This window comes from Populus alba, chromosome 11 (genome assembly GCF_005239225.2).
Source record: "Populus alba chromosome 11, ASM523922v2, whole genome shotgun sequence".
Classification (NCBI taxonomy): domain Eukaryota; kingdom Viridiplantae; phylum Streptophyta; class Magnoliopsida; order Malpighiales; family Salicaceae; genus Populus; species Populus alba.
In genome coordinates this window covers 15,642,137-15,664,942 of record NC_133294.1, presented here as the reverse complement: position 1 = coordinate 15,664,942, position 22,806 = coordinate 15,642,137, and the positions used below count along the sequence as shown (strand labels likewise).

At 33.6% G+C, this 22,806-nt stretch overlaps 2 protein-coding genes across 3 annotated transcripts; one reads left to right on the top strand and one right to left on the bottom strand.

Annotated features, from left to right (window-relative positions):
• Nucleotides 1–12,097: 12,097 nt before the first annotated feature.
• Nucleotides 12,098–16,580, top strand: LOC118047513 (G-type lectin S-receptor-like serine/threonine-protein kinase At4g27290). Of its 2 annotated transcripts, XM_035056830.2 has the most exons (7): nucleotides 12,100–13,443; nucleotides 14,205–14,333; nucleotides 14,691–14,848; nucleotides 14,956–15,166; nucleotides 15,493–15,730; nucleotides 15,812–15,962; nucleotides 16,076–16,580. In XM_035056830.2, exons 1-7 carry the CDS (start codon nucleotides 12,183–12,185, stop codon nucleotides 16,379–16,381), a joined length of 2,454 nt encoding a protein of 817 aa, XP_034912721.1. In that variant the 5' UTR covers nucleotides 12,100–12,182; the 3' UTR covers nucleotides 16,382–16,580. The 2 variants fall into 2 exon arrangements, with proteins under 2 accessions (XP_034912722.1, XP_034912721.1); XM_035056831.2 differs by lacking the exon at nucleotides 14,205–14,333 and having other exon boundaries at nucleotides 12,098–13,443.
• A 2,513-nt stretch (nucleotides 16,581–19,093) lies between these two features.
• On the bottom strand, nucleotides 19,094–22,580 carry LOC118047518 (G-type lectin S-receptor-like serine/threonine-protein kinase At4g27290). The gene is made up of 6 exons (XM_035056836.2): nucleotides 21,239–22,580; nucleotides 20,780–21,039; nucleotides 20,495–20,705; nucleotides 20,160–20,397; nucleotides 19,930–20,080; nucleotides 19,094–19,692 (listed from the first exon to the last, which is right to left on the bottom strand). Exons 1-6 carry the CDS (start codon nucleotides 22,491–22,493, stop codon nucleotides 19,387–19,389), a joined length of 2,421 nt encoding a protein of 806 aa, XP_034912727.1. The 5' UTR covers nucleotides 22,494–22,580; the 3' UTR covers nucleotides 19,094–19,386.
• Between the last annotated feature and the right edge of the window lie 226 nt (nucleotides 22,581–22,806).

Sequence of the window (22,806 nt, the reverse complement as noted above, 5' to 3'; positions counted from 1 at the left end):
GACCCAACATTCCTGAGTCATCTAAACTCGTTTTCAGCTCTTGTGATTGGACTAATAGGAATCCACGTGGTGGACCAAACCAATTGAAATTGAATGCGTATTTATTAGTGGCCACGGTGAATGGCCACGTTGCTATCGCCACTATCCCGGAATTTTTGAATTTTGAGTAATTTTCTTGCCAGAAAAGGTGAGAGTGCCGTGTGGGGGGGTAGCGGTAGGTGTATAGGACCCAAAATTCGACACGGCATGGCCTTCTACATTTGACCATGAAAGTATACCGACGATGGCTGGCTGCCAAGTAATATAAATTATTGACTATCAAAACCAAGAAAACACATGACATCCATGTTTACTATTCAGCATAACAATGCAAGCATGGAATCTCAAGCATGCTACTATCTTTCGCTCAGTACTTAGATGTCATGCTGGCATGATGCCGTGAATTTATGGCATGTTTTTATATTATTGTAGATTTACATATAAAAAAAATCTATGAAAAAAAATTATTATAGTCTATAATGTTTTCAAGAAAAAAATTATAAAGTTAAACCTTTAATTAGGTTAATATTTAAAAAATAAAATGAACAAAGAAAATTTTAGAAAAAATCATAACAAAAAAAATAAAAAATAAAAAAAAATTATGCAAGGAAACATTGTAGCAATCTATAGTGTTTCATGAAGAAATTTACAGTTGTAATTCTTAACCTACTCAACACACACACAGATAATTATTTATTGTGATGGCTTAGGCTTCACAAATTAACTTGTCAAACCCGCAACCTGTATTATAGATTCTACTTTAAATATTGAGGCAATAACTTGGAATGACCCAAGTTTCACAACTTAACTCATCAAACCCACAATCCAAATTATATACTCTATTAGGTTTAAAAATTTTGTTTTTTAAACTAATTTTTTAATAATATAATAAAAATAAATAAATCCTTAGCAAAATTAAGTATCAAAAAATATTAGAATATTGGTTTGAAGTTGTGATAAGCTCGTAGAAAACAAATTGAAATAAATTATGATTATTAATTCAAAATTAATAAATTATCAATAGATAAAATTAATAAAAAGAAAGATAAAAAATACATTCAATGAGAAAAAAATACATTAAAAAAAAATGAAGATAATTTTATTTTTTTTGAAAAAAAATCACCTCCTTCACTGTTCCTATGAACACCGAAGTAGGTGAGACACGAATTTATTTATTGTAGTAGTTAATTGCCTCAGAAGTGGAAGAGGAAGACCAGGTGATCATGCATGGACGAAATATTTGCCAAATTGAAAGAAAAAAACGAAAATCTTGATTGAAAGTTAGTCCCAATCTAATGATCTTTCAAGCTTTCAAGTCATCAAGTTCCAGTGTCCCACAGAATTTGGGTCCTGTCTTCCTCAAATGATCACAACAGGTGAGCTTTTACTATGAAGATAGATATTTGATAATATGACTGTGATTGCTTTTTAAAATATTTTTTATTTAAAAATATATTAAAATAATATATTTTTTTAATTTTTAAAAAATTATTTTTATATTAGTATATTAAAATAATTTAAAAACACTAAAAAAATATTAGTTTAAAATAAAAAATTTAAATTTTTTAAATTTTTAAAAAAACACTTTAAAAATACAAAAATAAATAAGAATCGCAAACTATTAGCAACACGATTTTGGCTCAAAAGGCAGTTTTGAGAGTTTATTGCCCGAGAAGAAGGCAACGCAAACAATGGACGAAACCACGGTAATTCTATGGTGCTGAAAGAATAATTAACCTTGGTTATTCTCCTCATTTATAATTATTAAAAAATAAAAAGAGAAAGAGAAGAAATATTAGATAAAAAAAATTAATATAAAATCACATCATAAATATCTAGAAGTATCACTAATGCCAAATGAAAAATGAGGACAAAGACAACATAGATATTGTTGTCCTGATAGATTGTCTATAATTCCTATAAGCATTGATAAATAACACCAATTACACTTCATGCATTCAGATGTTTTTTAAATGGTAAGGATTGGGTTCTAAGGAAAATTTGTATTTTTTTTAATGGATATTCGAAGATATCCTTATTATTATATATAAAAATTATTGTAATTTTAAAAATTAATTTATTAAGTGAGACGTAAAAAACAATTTTTATATTACTCTTCAACAATTTCCACTAAAAATAAACATTGAATGTACAAAATATTTTGCAAAAACAAAGAATTTTTCTTTTATTTGGTAGGAGGGGAGTTATTAAGCGCTGATTGGAGAATTTAACGACATTTTTCTGTTGATGTTGCAAAAAGGAAAAAATATAAATAAATCACCGTACGTTACCTTGTAGTATAATGCATCTATAGAACACATTAGTGAAATTACTTGATAGACATTAGCTATAGTCTAATTATTTTATCAAATATTCAGCTATTATCATAACATTTCAATAATATAACAGTTTTAAAACATAAAATTTCATTAATATTATAGTTGTGAACCGCAACATTAGTAAAATATCATATTTTTGAATAATGATATCTTTAAACTGTGTTATTTTACCAAAAAAAAATTTTCATGTGTTATTTCAGCATTTAATTATATTTTGGGTGATAATTGCCTCGTTTATCCCTCTCATTTTCACCATTTGGTTTTAAATAGTTATGTGACCCGCGCTCTATAACATGTCAAATATTTTTATTTTTCTTAAAAAATTATATATACAGGTTTTTTCAACGTATTTTTTATAGTTCAAAAAATTTAAGTGCAAATTAAAAAGCATATGAACACATGTAATCAAATAACCTGAGAACTATGTGCGTTAATAAATAAATAAAAAATAATTAATGACACCTAAAAATAAAACTTGAAAAATAAAAAAAATAGATGTAAATCAAGATATTTAATCTTACAAGACGGAACATTTACCTGGTCATGTTAGCTAATTTTTGTTTATTAAAACATTTTTTATTTAATCAAATAATAATAGAAATAGATAAACATATTAAATTGATTGAATAAAATAAAAATAAAAAAAATAATAATATGCAAAGCTACACATATTAGAAATATCATATGAAAATAAATAATTTTTATTTTAAAAAATATAGTTCATCTATAGAAAAGATAAAAAAAAAAATAGATGAATCAGAAAAACCTCCTCAAAAATTAAATGCATAACCAAAAAATCATTATCATCATTTAAAAAATAATAATATGCAAAGCTACACATATTAGAAATATCATATGAAAATAAATAATTTTTTTTTCCTTTTGTCACATCTATATTAGGTATACTCTATATATAGAAATTTATGAGGCATAGATGTTTCTTAAATTATGGGTTTGAGCTTTTTTTTATTATTATACTATACAATCAAATCAAATTAATATTTTAAAAAAAAAGATTTGGACCTAAAACTAGTAGAAATTGAATTGTCTAATTTATTTTTCATCGGAATTTGTTATTTCGATGAACCAAAAGAGAAATTGTTCTCTTTCTCAGATTTTTCTTAAGCGCTTTCTTTCAATCCATCCTAATTTTTCTATGGATCCTAGCTAATTAATAAAAAATTTGGCTTCGTCAAGTATCCTCATCAAAAACATGAAATGAACTAGCAATCCACAAGCAAGAAAAGACAGGAAAAGCACTAAATAAAATACGACATAAGAATATTAAGACTTAATGTTGCATTAATCCAAAACAATCTCCAATACAAGGGATGAAAAAAAGCATATCTTAACTAGTTGAAGTGGTAATTACATAAGCAATACCAATCCTATACATGCTCCGGTATTGAAGCAAAACGCAAAACCATGTCTGTGTTTTACCTCAACTATCACTGCAAATAGTTAGAAAGCATATAAGGCATGCATATCCTAACTAAAAAGTATACATAGATTTCCCTACTAGAATTTTTAGATTTACAAACAAAATTTTGTATCAATATTTATACTCATAGTTCATTAACACAAATTTTCTCGACGGACTCACGAACAAAAATAATTCATCGGAAAATCTCTAGTCAATGATTTATGGCCTGTCAATGATTATGTCGATAATAATTTTATCGATGAATTAACCAATGAAAAAAGCACACCAAAAGAAAATGTACCTGCTTCATTATGTTAGTATTTCCATCGATAAATATAATACATCACCAACATAAAAATCATATGTCATTCTATTGATGATTGTTTTGTCCAGTAGTATTTCCTTCGGTGAATTTGGCATATAACCATCAAAAGATCGGCTATTGTTCCATTGGTGAGTAAACAATGACGATGATATTTGCAGTAATTCTTTTCCAACTTTTTAAAATATAGCGATGGACTTATGTCGTTGGTAACCCCATCAATAATAATATATAATTTTTTTAAAAAAAAACTACTAAACAAAAATAGAAAATCAATGGCATTTCAAGTAATTTTTTTAACTCTCTGGAATATATTGACGGACTAAGTCTGTCGGTAACCCCTGTTAATAATATATATAAATATATATCACTACCAGAAAATCAATAAATACAAACGGAAATACTGAGGGAATATTTCCGTTGGTAAATTTCTAAGGGATTTTACCGACGGAAATATTCCCTCGGTATATACCGAGGGAATTACCGTGGGCAAAAAAATTAAAACAAAGCAAAAAAAATGATGACGTATCAGTTTTTACCAATGAAATTACCGATGGAATAATTCGTTGGTAAACCGTGAACATTGTTCATCATGTCAATTACAAAGGGAATTACCGATGGAATTTTCCGTCGGTATTTTCCAGAGAGCTCTAGAACTGTTCATCTTCCAATTATACTGTTAATTGTTTTACTTTACGTACAAAATCACCGACGGATTGAAAATCGTTGGCGTGTTTTGGCGGTTTCCTGAAAAAATTCAATTGATTTAAAATTTTCATTTAAATATTACAGACGAAATCACCGATGGATTGAAAAATCATCGATAATTTTTGACGGTTTCTGAAAACTTTTTACGAAATTGAAAATTTAAATTAAATATTACCGATGAAATTACTGACCGAATAATTAAAAAATATTAATATTCAATTATCCGTCGGTAACGCGCCCCAATAAAAAACCTGAATCCGCTTATTTCACAAGAGATAGACTCATTATTTCTTTTTCTTCTTCTACTTCTTCTTCTTCTTCTTCTTCTTCTTCTTCTTCTTCTTCACTATATATAAAAAACATCAATATCTATTTCTTTCTCTTCTTTTCTCTCCTCATCTCCTTCTCTTTTCCTCCATGCTCGGGTATGTCTTCTTCTTCTTTCTACTTTTATCCTCTTAGTTTTTTTTTTTTAATTAATATGCTTCACGATTTTATTTTTTCTTAGCTTCACTTGCAAGTATATTAAGGTAAGACTTTTTTTTTCTTATTTTTTCACGATTTTTTCACTATATTTGTTTTTTATTTAATTTTAATTGATTTTGTTCTTAATAATTGTATAAATGTTGTTGTGAGATTTTTTTTTCATATGAGATCAATTTTTAGTTGATTTATTTATAGGATTTTTAAATTTTTAGCAATTGCAACTTCATTTTTTTCATATGAATTTTTTTAGTTGAATTAATTTTTTTTTGTTTTATTTATTTGTTGCAAATTTGTTTGAGTTGATTTTCTTATTCTTTTTTTTTTCCAAGCATTTTGAGTATATATTATGTAACAGCCCGGCCCAACATGCTGAATATTGTCCGCTTTGGGCCTTACCGCCCTCACAGTATTGTTCCTGGTGACGCGAGCCCACTTCTGAGCCTGATGCCCCAAAACGCGTTCGGCAGAGTTACGCAGCGGAACCTGGCCCTCCCACCGAATATTGTCCGCTTTGGGTCCCACAGGCCCGCACGAGTTTGTCCTTGCAGAAGCGAGCCCAACCGTGGGGCCTGACTTCCCAAGACGGGTTCGGCAGAGTTACGCAGCGGAACCTGGCCCTCTAACCGAATATTGTCCGCTTTGGGTCCCACAGGCCCCCACGGGTTTCTCCTTGCAGAAGCGAGCCCAACCGTGGGGCCTGACTTCCCAAGATGTGTTCAACATGTTAGCACTAGCACTACTAATAAGGCCAGCAACACATCCCTCACCCGCCGATGTGGGATCTTACGTATTATACAATGTTGATTTAATTATTTTATAATTTTATAAAATAAATTTGTTTTTAAATAATTACCGACGGATTTACCAACGGAAATTTCCGTCGGTAAATCCGTTGGTAAATCCGTCGGTAATAAAAAAATTTACCGACGCGTCTGTTCCGCCAGTAAATCCGTCGGTAATATTATTACTGACGGACAAAAAATTACTGACGAAAGATTCACATACGGAAATTCTCCGTCGGTGATTTCGTCGGTAAATTAATTACCGATGGAATATGTGTCTTACGCCGACGGAAAAATTCCGTCGGTAAAACTGTTAAATCTTGTAGTGTATATATATCTTTTAAAAAATAGAAAATAATTAAAATAAATTAAATTAATATAAAAATAAAATATTTATTACAAATTTAAACATTTATAAGTTCAAATACAATTAATCTAGAATAGAGGCGTTGAGGAGGAGGAGGCAGGTCTTTGCCTAGACCGTGGGGCGAATAAGAGGGAGCACATAAAAATAAAAATATTTCTTACAAATTTAAACATTTATAAGTTCAAATATAATTAATCTAGAATAGAGGCGCTGAGAAGGAGGAGGAGGAGGCAGGTCTTTGCCGAGACCGTGGGGCGAATAAGAGGGAGCACATATACCACTCATCTAAGATCTCATACCCATTACCATTCAACAGAGTTCAACCGTTTCAGCACTGAGTCATTCTTAATCAACAGCAAGATGGGTCATGTCACGACCCGATTCCCGGATCCATGACAGGCACATAGGCAAAGTTCCCCTCCAAGGTTCCAAACCTATGCGAACCCAAACTTACACACAAACTTATCCTTCAAAACTCAATCAGAGTTATTCAACGCAGCAGTAACAACAAAACTAACTTTATAACATAATTCGATTGTCTTAATACAAGAGTTCATATATATTCATAGTTTTGGAGCACTAACTTGACAGAAAAGGAAGTTACAAATTACAACCAAAAAGCAGGTTCAGAAGATTCAACAAGAGTGACCTGCTATCAAGCTATAAGCCTGAAAAGGATAAATAATGAGGGGGGTGAGTTCAACAACTCAGTGAGTAGATAACATTCAATATACACACACGAGGTAATACAGCAATGAGAATATATATACAATTATGGCTCTAGGTTCTTATTGGAAGGTTTCTCAAATAGGCCATAACAAGAAGATTATATGGTAAAGCTCATCAGAAAATCAAAATGCAATGAGCATGAGGCTCCATACTGTGGGATGATCAGTCCACACAGGTTGGTGACTCCCCCGACCAACTAGGGTTCAGATACGATGTGCACAAAGACTAACACTACCCTGTTAGCATGGGTATTCTGACTGACATACCATAGGTTCATAATCGTGATCAAACAAACATATTCATATATCAGAGCTCAACTCATTACATCAATCAAATGAGGAGCTATCAATTCAGAATTCAATTCAAAATATATGTTGGCTCATATCAAGAATTCAAATTCAATAATTGATCATGCTTTATCATAACAAGGATAATAATCAGCATATATATTATCAAGAAGCATGATTCAATTCATATTAACAAATCAAATATTTATATTATTTCTCATGCATATGGAAAATTATCCACTCACCTGACTCAAAAGCAACAGCACTCAAAAGCAAACACCGAAGAAAATCCTACTGACGTCCCGCCGGTAGAATATTAGGATTATCTGAATACAAAGGAGACATATTCAAAAACGACTCGAAAGAACATTTAACCTATTTAATACACTTAGCTAAGGGTGTATACCATAACCCTATATGTTTTTGAACTAACTAGTTAATTTTCTTAAAAACCCAAAATCTAACGGTTTTCCCCGAAATCTAATCCATAATAAAAACAACTAATAAAATTGGTAATAATTCACTAAATAACCCTTAATTATTCATCAAAATAATCTGAAAAATCTAGGATTACAGCTAGGGACTAATCTGGAATTTTTCCATATTTTTAGGGCCAAATTGTAACTTTTGTCAAATGGAGGACCAAACTGAAATTTGTCATAAATCCATGAATATACTGAAAATTCTGACCTTAATTAATCCTCAATTCTGTCCAGGATGTATCATTATGCTCCAGGGACCATTCTAGAATTTTACCAAATTTTTAGGGTTAAATTGTAATTTTTGTTAAATTGGAGGACCAAATTGAAAGTGTTAAATTCTCTTATCTATACAGTAATTCTGCCCATAATTCATATCTTATACTGTTCAGAATCTCGGAATATGCTCCAGGGCAATTTGTAATTTTTCAAAGTTCGGGGACTAAACTGTAATTTTCGCAAATTGAGGGACCAAATTGAATTTTTGTCATCTTCAACCTCCAAATCCAGAATTTCAACAGAAACCCCACTGTTCTCCCCTGATTTTTAACTCAAATTTCACCATTTACACAATTCTATAACTCAAAATCATCACAATCTTTCATAATCAACTAAATCATCAATTAACCACAACAATTAACCTTATAACCTTCAAATTAATTCATCAATTTAAATCAAACACAAATTCTCAAAACCCTAACATTCATCAAAATCAAATTAAAGCTTACTTAAAACATATTATACACATTAAACCATAAATCTTACCCTTTTTTACTTATTTCCTCCAAATCTCTTCCTTTTTCCCTTATTTTCCTTCTTTTCTCTTCTTCTTCCTTTTCCTCCCTTCTCTCTCACGGTTCTGCTCTCTAATTCAGATCTCTTTTTTTTTTTTCTATTTATATTTATTATGTTATACAATTACTACAATACCCTTATTTATTTATACCCACACTTTAAGCCTTTAAGGGCTTTATTGTATTTTCCTATCTCATTAATTCAAAACATTACAGGTCATCCGAGCTTGAATTCATTGGTTTAAAATTACCTCAAACTCCGGAGTTTGAGTGCTTAAAACCGATGTAAGTATTCAATGGTTGAAACACTGTAGGTCGTCTGTAAGTCCTCAACTGTAGTGTTAGAGAGACCGCACACCCAATTTATATCAAGTCCACCAAATATTTATGCCTCTAACCACAAATCTGGATCGAGATCTGGATGGGTCAAAGAATCATCATCGTATCTCTCTATCAATCGGGTGTTATATGTATCATGGAAAAAAAAGTCAGCAAATTAAAAATAATAATAACTTAAAAAAAAAAATAGGTTGAAAACCAACATACCACAAAGTGCTGAGCTCAGCTATCCACGAGCTATTGCACCTTTTTTTTGCTGTCATAAATCTGTACGTGCATTTCCATAAAAATCTTCATCGGGTTTGGCTTGCGTCTAAGAACTGTAGCCTTCAAAAGAAAATTATTGTTAGTTAAATATATTTATAAAAAAACAACAAATAAAAAAAATAAATGTAATTGAAAAAGAATCGTACCATCCACTTAGCATACGATACAAATGGAACGGACCTGCTAGTGTGTGGTAATAGAACTGTGAACATGTTGGTTTCGGTTCTCTGCACTGAAGTGTGATCGTCATAAAAAATGTTTAGAAGTCACGTGCTTAATAAATTCCACCCATACAACCTCTAAGACGTACGGCGGTCTAAAATCCTTTTAAGCTACCACCTCTTTCTAGTATGAAAGCTCTCTTTCTTTCATATATTTTTTAGCTTTCTTTTACATCTCGTACAAAAAATCATGCAACCTATATTGTACAAATAAGTTATCTATTAGTAAATGAAAAGTAAAATTTTATAAAAGTATTAAAAGTTTTTATCTTGATTTCAATCTTACCTAGTTGCAACGTGATTCTCTCAAACCCTCATTCCAATAGCGTTGTCAGCTCACCCATTCAAATTTTTCCTTTCATTTAAAATTTGTAAAGATAAATTTCATTAATATCAATAAACTAACTGAATTAACATAAAAAAATATTTAAGTTAATACTAACATTAAACCTTTCGAATCATGTATCAATTATAGGTTCTATTCAGGATATTTGAAAACATGACTTAATTGAAACAATGAAATTTTCATCGCCGATGTTATGGTTTTGGCAATCTCAATGTTTTTAAACCTAAAATTACATTTTTTAATTGAAATTAATTTTAAAAAAATTATTAACATGTCGTTGCGAAGGGAAAACAAACTTGCATTGAAAAGTCGTTCTTCCACTGAGCCTAGTACTTCCGAGTAAATGGGTCTTGTTTTCAAAGGACCCCCCTCAACATGGATGCATCATACTCATCAAGCTTGCGTAGAGCGTGGCCACCTATGTCTACGGTGCTTGCTCTTGGTCGACACTTAACGACTCATGGTTATGAGAAGCACTACTAGAAGGATTAGTAACGATCATGTTTATATGATGCACTATTTACTTTTCCCTGAGCATCTACACAAATTATTTATGTTGGCAAAGTTGAAGAACCACTGCATGTCATTGCTACCATCGGTGCTAGTAACCAATTGATAGCAACTTATGAAAACATTGAGCATAGGTTTGAGCCTAACGATCCAACAAAAATTTTCAAAGAAGGAAACAAATTGTCCATCCATTAGGATACAGCTGGCCTGTACCTAATTGGTAGTAAACGGACACCTCCCTCATGAACCCTTAAAGAGGGAAGGAATATCACATTGTGTATATACAATTGAGGGCAGTGATTTCAAAATAACCATGGGTGGAGCCTAGGGTCTGCTTGCTGATACGCAATGCACGGTCGAGCATCTAAGACATATACTTTTCAAGTTAGTGACGATAAGCTTTACATCCCCAGCACTTACATTGCTAAGGACGTTGTCTATAGGAGTTTTGAGCAACCTCCATTTATCTTGAGTATCTCTCACAAGAGTAACAGAAGAACTCTTATAAGACCTTTTTTCCTAAGTATATCTAGCTTGGGCAGGAGAAGGACTTCTACGAGAAGGTTTTCACACCTCCTTACAAAAGGAGGATACCAATGTAGCACCCACTCTTGTCCTAGGACCTAGTCTAATGGACACTTGTCCCTTTCTGTTTCTTCCAGGCTCGAGTTGAAACTTGAACTCCTTATCAAGGACAAGAGCACCTATCTTTTTGGAAACAAACCTAATGTTTCTAGAGTATATTTGTTCTGTTTAAAAGAAAGATAGAGAAACAAGTTCCAATAAAACAAATGTCTGAAGTAGGTTTTTCTCCTCTTAAATTAGAGTAAAGATGATTTAGGGTCTTGTTGCGATAATAGATTTTCAAAATTCACTGAAAGCAAAAGTAAAAGAAAAGTAACAAGCAAGAACAACATGGTTATAAAGGAAAAATCTTCCTGTTCTCACCGCTAGATGAAAAACCTTTCATATCATCATAGATCTAAAAAAATCCACTTAATTACCACATTCAAAGCCAGCTACCTTTTTATTTGCCAATGGACACTTTCTCCCAATCAAGGCAAACCACCTAAACTTGAAGATCCCAGCAGTTCTATGTGGACATGTAAAATCTTATGGAGAAGGTAAAAAGGGTCTCATCTACTGTTGACAAAGACTTTAAAAATCTTTGTATATAATACATAAAAACTTGGGGGCTACTAATAAATTAATATTTTTTTGCTTTTCCCTGGACTCTTTTTCTAAAAGAATAACAAAAAACAAGGTAATAACCCAACACTCTTGTATTCAGCTAAGAACTAAGCCTAAATATAAAAGGGTCTCACAAATTGTCCGTCGTCTTTAGTCTGACAAGGCTGCTCTAACCTCATTATCTCAAGTTTCAAATATGGACAATAATTTGAATCATGGGTTTTAAATCAGGTGACAACTTGGAAAGGTTTCAAATTGGTACAACAAGCTCGGAAGTAGTGTTTATCCATTGCCCCAGGATAAATATGTCTTGTTCTCCATCACATGTAGTCAAAGAGTTCTAGATCCCCAGGCCCACCTTTCACACTAAAAATTCATAAATTCATTTCACATGTTAAGCTAGCTGACCAATGTGACCAAAATAATAGGTAAGAAAGAAAAAAGAGAATATAAAATTGTTTTGAGAAGTTAATTTTGTCACTCTTACCTAATGAGACCATCTTTAAACCAGAGACAAAACAGCTCATTAGTTAGGCAACCAAATTAACCATCCATGAAAGGTCTTACACTAGTTTCTTTATGTTCCATCTTCTTCATCTTCACAGCCTCCGATGGTGCAGATACCATAGCTGTAAACCAGTCAATCATAGATGGAGAGACCATAGTTTCAGCTGGGAGCAACTTTGAGCTAGGATTTTTCAGCCCTCGAAGTACAAGTTTGCGTTATGTAGGAATATGGTACAAGTTCTCTAGTGAGACTCTGGTTTGGGTTGCCAACAGAGAAGCACCACTCAATGACACATCAGGTGTTTTGCAAGTGACCAGCAAGGGAATCCTTGTCCTTCATAATTCAACAAATGTTGTTTTATGGTCTACTAATACATCGAGAGTGCCGCAGAATCCAGTAGCTCAGCTTTTGGATTCAGGAAATCTTGTTATAAGAGAAGCAAATGATACAAACGAGGATGATTACTTGTGGGATAGTTTTGACTATCCTGGTGACACGTTTTTGCCAGGCCTCAAGTTTGGCAGAAACTTGATTACTGGCCTTGATCGGTACTTGGTGTCATGGAAAAGCACTAATGATCCTTCATTGGGTGATTCTACAACTATGCTTGATCCTGGTGGATATCCGCAGATATTTATCAGGGTTGGTGAGAAAATAGTTTTCCGATCAGGACCATGGAATGGTCTTAGATTCAGTGGGATGCCTAGTTTGAAACCGAACGCAATTTACACATACGAGTTTGTTTACAATGAGAAGGAGATTTATTACAGGTACGATCGGACAGACAGTTCAGTTGTGACGCGTATGTTGCTGACCAATGATGGGATTTTGCAGCGTTTCACCTGGACTAGTAGCACAAGAACATGGAATCTGTACTTGACAGCCCAGATGGATAATTGTGATAGGTATGCAGTCTGTGGTGCCTATGGAATTTGTGACATCGACAATTCCCCTGCTTGTGCATGCTTGGACGGATTTCAGCCAAAGTCTCGTCAAGATTGGGATTCTGGGGATTGGTCTGGAGGATGTGTTAGGAAGAATGAATCAATTTGCAGGGCAGGAGAGGGTTTTCAGAAGGTAACAAGTGTCAAATTGCCAGATACAAGGACATCCTCGTTTAATGTGACAATGGACCTTGAAGAATGTCAAAGGGTTTGTTTGATGAATTGTTCTTGCACAGCTTATTCGACTTTGAATATAACAGATGGAACTGGGTGCTTGCTTTGGTTTGAGGATCTTCTTGATATCAGAGAGTACACTGAAACTGGACAAGATTTTTACATTAGATTATCTGCCTCTGATTTAGGTATGAATTCTTTCATATTATTTTCTTGGTCTGTTAGATTATTTTCTTTCATTTCAGTCACATGTTAACACAAATTCCACTAGTGCTGCAGATGCTTTAGACCTATGGATACCTTTTGATTTCCAATATGAGAAGGCCAAAGAACATAATTGAATGCACACGGGATTTATTTTTTATTTCTTCTTTCTTGTTATTGATTGTTAAATGTTAGAGCCCACATGAAGTCTAATTCTTCTTTCATTTTCTTTTTTTATTGAGCATGGATTTTGGTAGTAGATACAAACGTCCTGAGCTAAAACTGAAAGGACCAATGTCAAATTTTATTAGCAAGAACTCAATAATTCACACCTCAACTACTTCAAAATTATCTAAGATTTAGTAAACATGGAAAGTTTCACAGGGAAGAATCCAAACTGATCAAACCTATGCATATTGAACAAGACTTATTTGTATAGTATATCAACGAGTCCATTTCGGGGTGGATCAATATAGAAAAATGCTACCATTTCTAGCTGTATTTTAATTTGCTTTGACGAGAAAATTGTAAAGACTTTTTTGTCCCAGGTGAACTTCCAATTGGCAATTTTTAATTAAGGTATTGGGAACGAATAACATTATGGTTGTTTAATTTTTTATGATTTCTAGTTGAAAACTTAGTAGTACTGGAAACTGAAACCAATACCAGTGCACAAAACACATTTCCTGTATTTGTATTATTTAAGCTTTACTGATTTTAAAACTTGGTCATGTTGGCTATGCAGAGCCAACTGGAAGTCCTAAGAGGACGACGCGAGTGTGGATTATAGCCATCTGTTTGCTGGTTGGTGGAATTACCATCCTAGGCTTTTGCCTGCTGTTTCTGATGAGAAGGAGGAAGATGAGGACAGCAGGTAATTTCTATCAAACCCTCTAATTGACGTTGCTGGTTGTTGATTCAATGAGTAGGGAGAGGAATTATTGCATTGGATATTAATGCAAAGCAGATTACTCTTTGGTATACTTGATGACTTCCATAATATCTGTTCTGGTTGTTTACAAAACCTGATGATCACCATGGTGGAAGAATTTCTATGCTTCTATTGTTTAATTAAGATCGGGGAAGAGTCTGAACTAGCATTTTAATTTTAAGATATATAAACTTGCTGACGTACATGGTGGCTAGTTTATTTCTGCAAGAAGCACGCAAAAGAAATTCAAAGAAAAACGTAGACCTGTTTGATTTATGCAATGCATTTCCCATTTTACAGCAAGGTCGGTTTCGATGCAAGAAAGAGACCACTCAATTAATGGCACCGACAAAGATTTAGAGCTTCCAGTATTTGACTTCGCAACCATAGCTATTGCCACGAGCAATTTCTCAGGGGCCAATAAGATTGGAGAGGGTGGATTCGGACCTGTCTACAAGGTAAAGATTTGAATGAGAGCATTTGCTGATAGTTCATTACACCAATGTACACGGTGCTAGTCAATTTTGATGCAGGGTTACAATGACTAGTTCAAATAATCTTTCAGGGAAAGCTAGAAGATGGACAAGAGATAGCTGTGAAGAGGCTTTCAAAGACTTCGACACAAGGACTAGATGAATTCAAGAACGAAGTTATATGCATTGCGAAACTTCAACACCGAAATCTTGTCAAGCTTCTTGGTTGCTGCATTGAATCCGAAGAAACAATGTTGGTCTATGAATATATGCCTAACAAAAGCTTGGATGCCTTCATCTTTGGTATGGCCATCTCAAGACTTCAATCTAATTAGTTGACTTATTACTAATAGCATATTGAAAACTGCAATGATCTTATCACTGCCAACAGTACCACCAAAAAATTAAGTTATACATCGTGTGAGATAATGATATTATGGAAACATATTATGTTGTTGTGCTCCATCACACATTATCTTATAATTAATTTTATTGTGATGAGATTTATATTCGTAACCACTTAATCATCAAGACCATCTCAATTCAAAAACTTTAATATTTAGAAAATACTTTAAAATATAATTTATATTATTCTTTGATAGTATTAACATCCATCAAAATACTTTCAGATCAAAAGCAGAGCAAGTTATTGGACTGGTCTATGAGGTACAACATTATCATTGGGGTAGCTCGAGGACTTCTTTACCTCCATCAAGATTCCCGGCTAAGAATCATTCATAGAGATCTAAAAGCCAGCAATATACTTGTGGACTATGATATGAACCCAAAAATCTCAGACTTTGGCATGGCCAGGAGTTTTGGTGGCAATGAAATTCAGGGAAACACAAAACGAGTAGTTGGAACATAGTAAGCATTTCAAACAGGCTGCATAGTTTCAAGTTTTCTCTGCTTGCAACATTAATAACTTTGTTAAACGATTTCTTGCAGTGGTTACATGTCTCCAGAGTATGCAATTGACGGGATCTTTTCTATAAAATCCGATGTATTTAGTTTCGGTGTTTTGGTGCTAGAGATAGTAAATGGGAAGAGAAATAGAGGATTCTTTCATCAAGACCATAAGCACAACCTTCTTGGTCATGTAAGTATCGATGTGAATACCCTTCTTCTTCTTCTTCTTCTTTTTCTTCTGTCATATTAAACTTCTTCTGGTTTCTTTGTTGACACTCAAATGAATTTGGTCTTGGAATTCAGGCATGGAAACTTTACAAGGAAGAAAGGTCATTCGAGCTAATCAACGATTCTTTAAAAGACACCTGCAACTTATCCGAAGTTTTGCGGGTGATCCATGTGGGTCTACTGTGTGTGCAACAAGCTCCTGAGGATAGGCCTACAATGTCAACTGTGGTGCTAATGTTAAGTAGTAACATTGCATTGCCTGACCCTAAAGAGCCTGGATTTTTCACAGAAAGGAAACTATTCGATCATGAGTCTTCATCTAGCAAGGTCGATACATGTTCCGCGAACGAAATTACCATCACATTGTTAACTGCTCGATGACAGATTATTTTTTTACCAACGTTTTTATAAATTGTATCAATAAGAGGTATATATTCTTATTTTTCTGTCAGTCCTTTCTTCTTCACTTAGGAAAAAGTTTGGGGCAAAAATGACGTGGGGTACTTTCTTTATTATTCTTGACATAATTATTTATATTGTACAGCTTTTTAAATTATTAAATTTTCTAGGTTTTGAGTAATTCTGTATGAATCCAATGTGTAATTTGATAAGAATTAGCATAATTTTTTATTAGATTATTAAATTAAATTGAAATTTTCCCAGATTATTCTAAAGGTCAATTTGCTTAGGGGTTAACTTAGCTCTTTTTTGTTTTCAATCTCAAATTAGATTAGAAAGCTGTTGTTTTGAAATTCTCTATTTTCCCTGTTGTTTTTAGATTATTTTTTTTATATTTTAATTAAAACTTTTGATTTTGTTAGAAATATACTAATTAAGAGATTGAGGATTGAGGAATCCTATCCACTTTATATGTTGAGTCAATTGGTAACAAAACAAGTTTGACATATTTAATGAATAAAGGTATTGTCAACAACTTTCCATTCCACAATACAAGAGTGGAGGTTATATATATATATATATATATATATATATGGCATTATAAAGGCTTAGAAGGCAACACAAAAAACCAAGTTATAGATATTTAGATCAAGTTGAATATTCATTAGAAAAAATTACAAAACGCTTGAACCATCTGACACTATGAGAGGAAGGTATAAACATAAATCGCGATGAAAATGGGATGTTCTCAGAGATTTACATTGGGATGAACCAAACTCTAGATTTACTCCTACTAATCTATATAGGCATCAAATCTATGAAAGGTGGTATATACAATAAAAGATGCATTGAAAACTCAATTAGCAGACAACTTTTTCATAGATACATTCCTAAATTAAAAGAGATTCCTTTATTTGATGGAAATTTTTTGAAGAAAGAATTTATTAAATAGTTATTAAAGCTAGAAGCTTAATTTTATTTAAATAAGTTGTTTATTATTAGAAAATATGATTTTCCATACACAAACTTACTTATGATGCTAAAGAATGATGGTTTGAAGTTCTAGAATATAGAGCTCTTATTGATAATACTTTAATTTTATCATTGGCAAACATTGAGAAAACTATTAATTTTGGAGTTCGTACAAAATGAAAATGATTATGTGGAAATTTTTTATTGGAAATCTAAACAATAATGTTATTATTATTTGACTTGTGCTCAACATTCTTTATGAGGAGCAAGGAGGAGAAACCTATATGAGATATCATCTCTTAGATGTAGAAATTTTCAACATCACAATAGTGATGACAATGAAAAGTATTAGATCCAAAAGTCTTTTTGAAATTTTGAAGTTAGGCCATTGTGCTGATGATAGCATGATCAAGGAAGGAGTTAACATTATGTTAAAAGAAGATTGTGGCAAATTGTGATTACTCTTTTTTTTTTTTTTTGTCATGGATGAAAATCTAGTAAACAATGACATGGGGGACATGGTAACCTTTGACAAGAAGTTATCTAGAGATATTATAAAAGATTATCTTGGAATTTCTTTACATGCAAAGGTTAAAGTACTAGGAGTCATAAATGATGAGAACAAGTTTGAAGTAAAAGAATCCATGAATGAACATCAAGAAGACTTTATAATAACAACCGTGTAACAGTTGATATGGTTTTTTTTTTTTCTTAACTTGCACACATCATACATTAAATTTTAAAGTTCATAGGTCAAAGTTATATTATTTCTTGAATAGACTAGCTACAATATTATATTTAAAGTATATATTTCTTTGAGATGGAAGTGTTCAATTTGTAATAGTTAACTCAAGGACAAATGTTTTTTTGTTTTTTTCTATTTAGATTAGGACCTTCAATTCAATTGAAATTTTAATAATTAGGATGTTATTTTTTATATTTAAATAGCCTTATAAGCTATTTTTTTCAAGGATAACTTCCTTGTTGATTAAGCAAGTACAGAAAAAAGAATCACGGGCCTCCTGGAAAGTTGCATGCTGCTGTAATTTTTCATTTCTCTTTTCATGGACCGGTATGTTAGTGAATGGAGTTCTTCACTTCTTTTATTATTGGAAGAGCAACTACGTCAATAGTCGGTAGAAAAATATACTTCCAAGCCAAATTCCAAATCTCACTTTGGGGTAGCTTAGACCTTAAAAGAAAATGAAATTTTTGAAGCTAATCACCCACCAACATGATCTTGAGAAGAGCACGTGATGAGCATATGCAGGGCTACAATATTATTATTATTGATTACTGTAGGAGATAGTATTTAATATACTTATTGATGACATGTATTATATGATGTTATTATAATCAAATTAGTCAAGAAAGATTAATATTTCAAGAATGATTAAAAAAAGAATTGTAGCATATGATTAGAGTATTATATTTCTGACTTCAAAGCCTTGGAGAACATTCTACTACGACTTGATCATTGTCAAATAATTGAATTAAAAGTTATTACCACTTTCAACATAATGCTCATTTGACACGTTCAAACTTAACTTCTTCTTGGCTTCATCTTCTCCATCCGGTTTATAAATTTATGTTTCCTGTCAGCTGAGGTGGGCTGAGACAAATTTTTAGTTTTTGATATAATAAGAAAAAACTATTTAAATTATAAGAAATTCATTTTGGAAGTTTTTGTTTTCATTACTTTTATGTATAATAGAACTAGAATGCATAATAAATCAATACTTTAATTATTAATAAAACATATTCATAGCACCATGATCCTCACAAGGTGCGGGCCATAAGTAGCATCATATCCAAAGCAGAGAGACAAATTTGATCCACAGCGTAAGATCCTGCAAATGATCAGCTGTGGCTGGCTGGCTACTTGGCTGGCATTGGTAGCCCTGATTCTGCATCTATATATTGGCTTTAGCACTCTGTACCGGAATGGTGGAATTTTCGAGAAACCAACTGTTTGATCTGAAATCTTACTCCTTCTGCAGTTATGTAATGATGGGCTACCGGGGATCTAATGAGATCAAACTAACCTCGTCACCTGAATAAGTCACATGCCTGTTTGAGGAAGTGCTCTGTTCAAGTGGAATCACCCCCATAAAAAAACCAGGTTGTTTAGGCTGCGGCAATGGAATCTCACTTCCTAATATTAGAACCACAGCTGACATGTTTGGCCTATCTTCCGGGCGTTGTTGCACACATAATAAAGCCACTTGAATGCATCTTAGCACTTCAGATAAATTGCACGACTCAATCAAAAATTCATCGATCAGCTCCAATGGTGTCCCTTTAATCCAAAGCATCCACGCCTTAAGAAAAAACAAAACCAAGAACATATATCAGCAGACTGGCCATTCTAATTTCCCTGTTACTATCCTAGTTTTGCCATAACATCAATACTTCTATGATATTTCTGAAAGCCTCGATAATTAGGCAAATTTGTTTGTTTAATCTCATTTGAAATGCCTGAAAGGGACATCAAGATTTAATATTCACCACCGTCTTCAACAAGGTTGTATGTATTAAAGTATTATTTAAAAGCTTACGTGTCCAAGAAGGTTGAGGTTGGGGTCCAGGTGACGAAATCCCCTATTTTTCTTTCCGCTCACGATCTCGAGGACTAGAACACCGAAGCTAAAAGCGTCAGATTTCACTGAAAAGTATCCATTCGATGCATACTCGGGAGACATGTAGCCACTGAAAATGATACTAACAGGTTAAGTTCACAAAATAGTAATGAAAATGAAGCAAGACAATATTGGGTTTATGTACTTACTATGTTCCAACTATCCTTCTAGTTTTGGCCTCTGTTTGATCTCCACCGAAAATTCTAGCGAGGCCAAAGTCAGAAATTTTGGGGTTTAGCTCATCATCCAGTAAAATGTTGCTGGCTTTGATATCTCTGTGGATGATTCTAAGTCTAGAGTCTTGATGCAGATAAAGAAGCCCTCGAGCAATTCCACCTATAATGTTGATACGCTGACTCCAATCGAGTAGCTTTCTACCTGTTTGGTCTGATGAATTTCTCAATTAGTCCAAATAACTAATTGATTTGTAACAGTTAATAGAACTTATAGAACTTCAATCTTATTAATTCAGAAGGGTTAGCACCAAAAATAAAGGAGTCCAAGCTCTTGTTGGGCATGTATTCGTAAATTAACATTCTTTCATCTTCATGAATGCAACAACCCAGGAGCTTTACAAGACTGCGGTGCTGAAGTTTAGCAATTAACATAACTTCATTTTTGAACTCATCCAATCCTTGACCTGAACTCTTTGAAAGCCTTTTCACTGCTATTTGTTGCCCTCCTATGAGTATTCCCTGAGTGATTCACACAGTTCAGCTAAGTTTTTTTGTTAGAAAATGGATTGTCAGGTTTCAGATTTTTTTCATACCTTGTATACGGGTCCAAAACCACCTTCTCCAAGTTTGTTGCTGTTCGAAAAAGCATCGGTGGCATGTGCTATAGTACTCATGTCAAATATTGGCAATTCCATGTCTTCCTCCCTTTCTTCACAGTGGTTTTTCTTTCTAAGATTCCACTTCCGCTTGGAAAGGATGAATCCTAATATTAGCATGCCAATGCCTGATACTATTGCGCCGGAGACTATTCCTGCTAGCTTCTTACTAAATGTCCTCTTTTTCGTAGGTACACCTGAGTGCACAGAAGAATGGTTAGAAGAACCTGATGTATAACCCAGTTCAAGAGTTATTTGTTAATTATGGACACAGCAGAAGAGCAAAGACCTACTTTCCATTCTATATGAATTCAAGAGAAGCAGAAATATTTTTTCCTCAGTACAAATGTAAAATGTGACTGTATGAATACATAGTTGCATACTTGGAATACTTACCCAGTTCTGAAGCATTCATCCTAACAAAAAGGTCTTGTCCATCCCCAGTTGACCTTCTTGTATCAATCAGGTCACCAAACCAGATCAGGCATCCACTTCCACCTTGCCTGATATCTAAATTGGTATAAGCAGTGCAGGAGCAGTTCTTCAAACATAATCCCTCACATTCCTTGAGACTGATGCTCTTGTCGTACCAGGAAGACGATGTGTCGGGCAATTTCATCCCTGTATATTTCAGAAAGCCAACCTTGTCGCTGCATTCTAGCGGAGTTCTCCGGATACACCCATCTTTCCAATCTGAAATGTTCCAATCTGCTAGAGACTTGGGTATGAATCCATCCAAGCATGCACATCTAGGAGATCTACTCATCTCACAGCGAGTATTTGGACCACAAGAGGCATAATTTTCACACGGATCAAACTGGCCACCTTCAGTAATCACCCAATCATTTGTTCGGTCATTCCATGTGAAGCTCTGTGGAAGGCCCAATGGACTGAGTGTGAGCCTTGAAAGGACTGATGTTTGGATTCCAAGCTGGTAATAAACCTCTTTGCTGTTGAAAACAAATTCATTGGAAATAGGCATCGGGCTGGGATTTGCTATGAATTTTATGCCATTCCATGGCCCCGCTCTAAACAGAGTAAGGTTTCCCCTCTTCAGAAGTAGCTGGGGATACCCGTGAGTATCTATAACGAAAGAATATTCACCTCGAGCAGGATCTTCAGCACTCTTCCAAGATGATAAAAACTTGTCAATCTTCGTTACGAAGTTGCTCCCCAATTTCATTCCTAATATCAAGGTATCACTTGGATGGTCAAAACTCTGCCACAGAAAGTTGTCGGGATTACTATCATTCCCTTCTCTCACAACAAGATTACCTGTCTCCAAGAGCTCTGCAACTGAATCCTCTGCAGTTCTTGATGAATTCGATGACCAAACAACATCATTTGTGCTACTGTACAGGACAAGTATCCCTTTGCTGCTTATATTCAGAGCCCCCAGAGTATTGGAAAGTGGAACTTCTCTGTTTGCTACCCATATAACTGTACGAGGAGACTTCTTATACCATATTCCCAAGAAACGTTTTGTTGAATTTCCAGGGCCGAAAAATCCTAGTTCAAAGTTTCCCCCGGTTGAAAGGAGAGTTGCACCATCTCTTATGGATTGGCTTGGGTAGATGATGTTTGATGTGGCGGAGTCGATTAAAACAGAGAATAAGAACGAGCATGCAAACAGCACTGAAAAAGCTCCCATTCAAGAGAGTTTTCATAAATGTTCTGTTCTGGTTTGATCACGCAGAATAATGTATTGTTATTAGTACAAGCTGCTGGTCTAATGTGAAGACTGTTTCCAAAGATATTGACTACCGTTTTTCAATAACCGTAAGATCCATCTATCACAGCCGGAAAAGTCCTATTTCAAGAAGTTTCAATAATTTCGCCCCAAAGACATCTGCAATGGGCATAACAAGGCGTCAGCTTAGTAGCTTCCGCGACGCTGCGAGTTGTTGGATAAAAAAATTTTAACACATAAAAATAATAATTGTTTTTTACTATAAGCTCAAAAT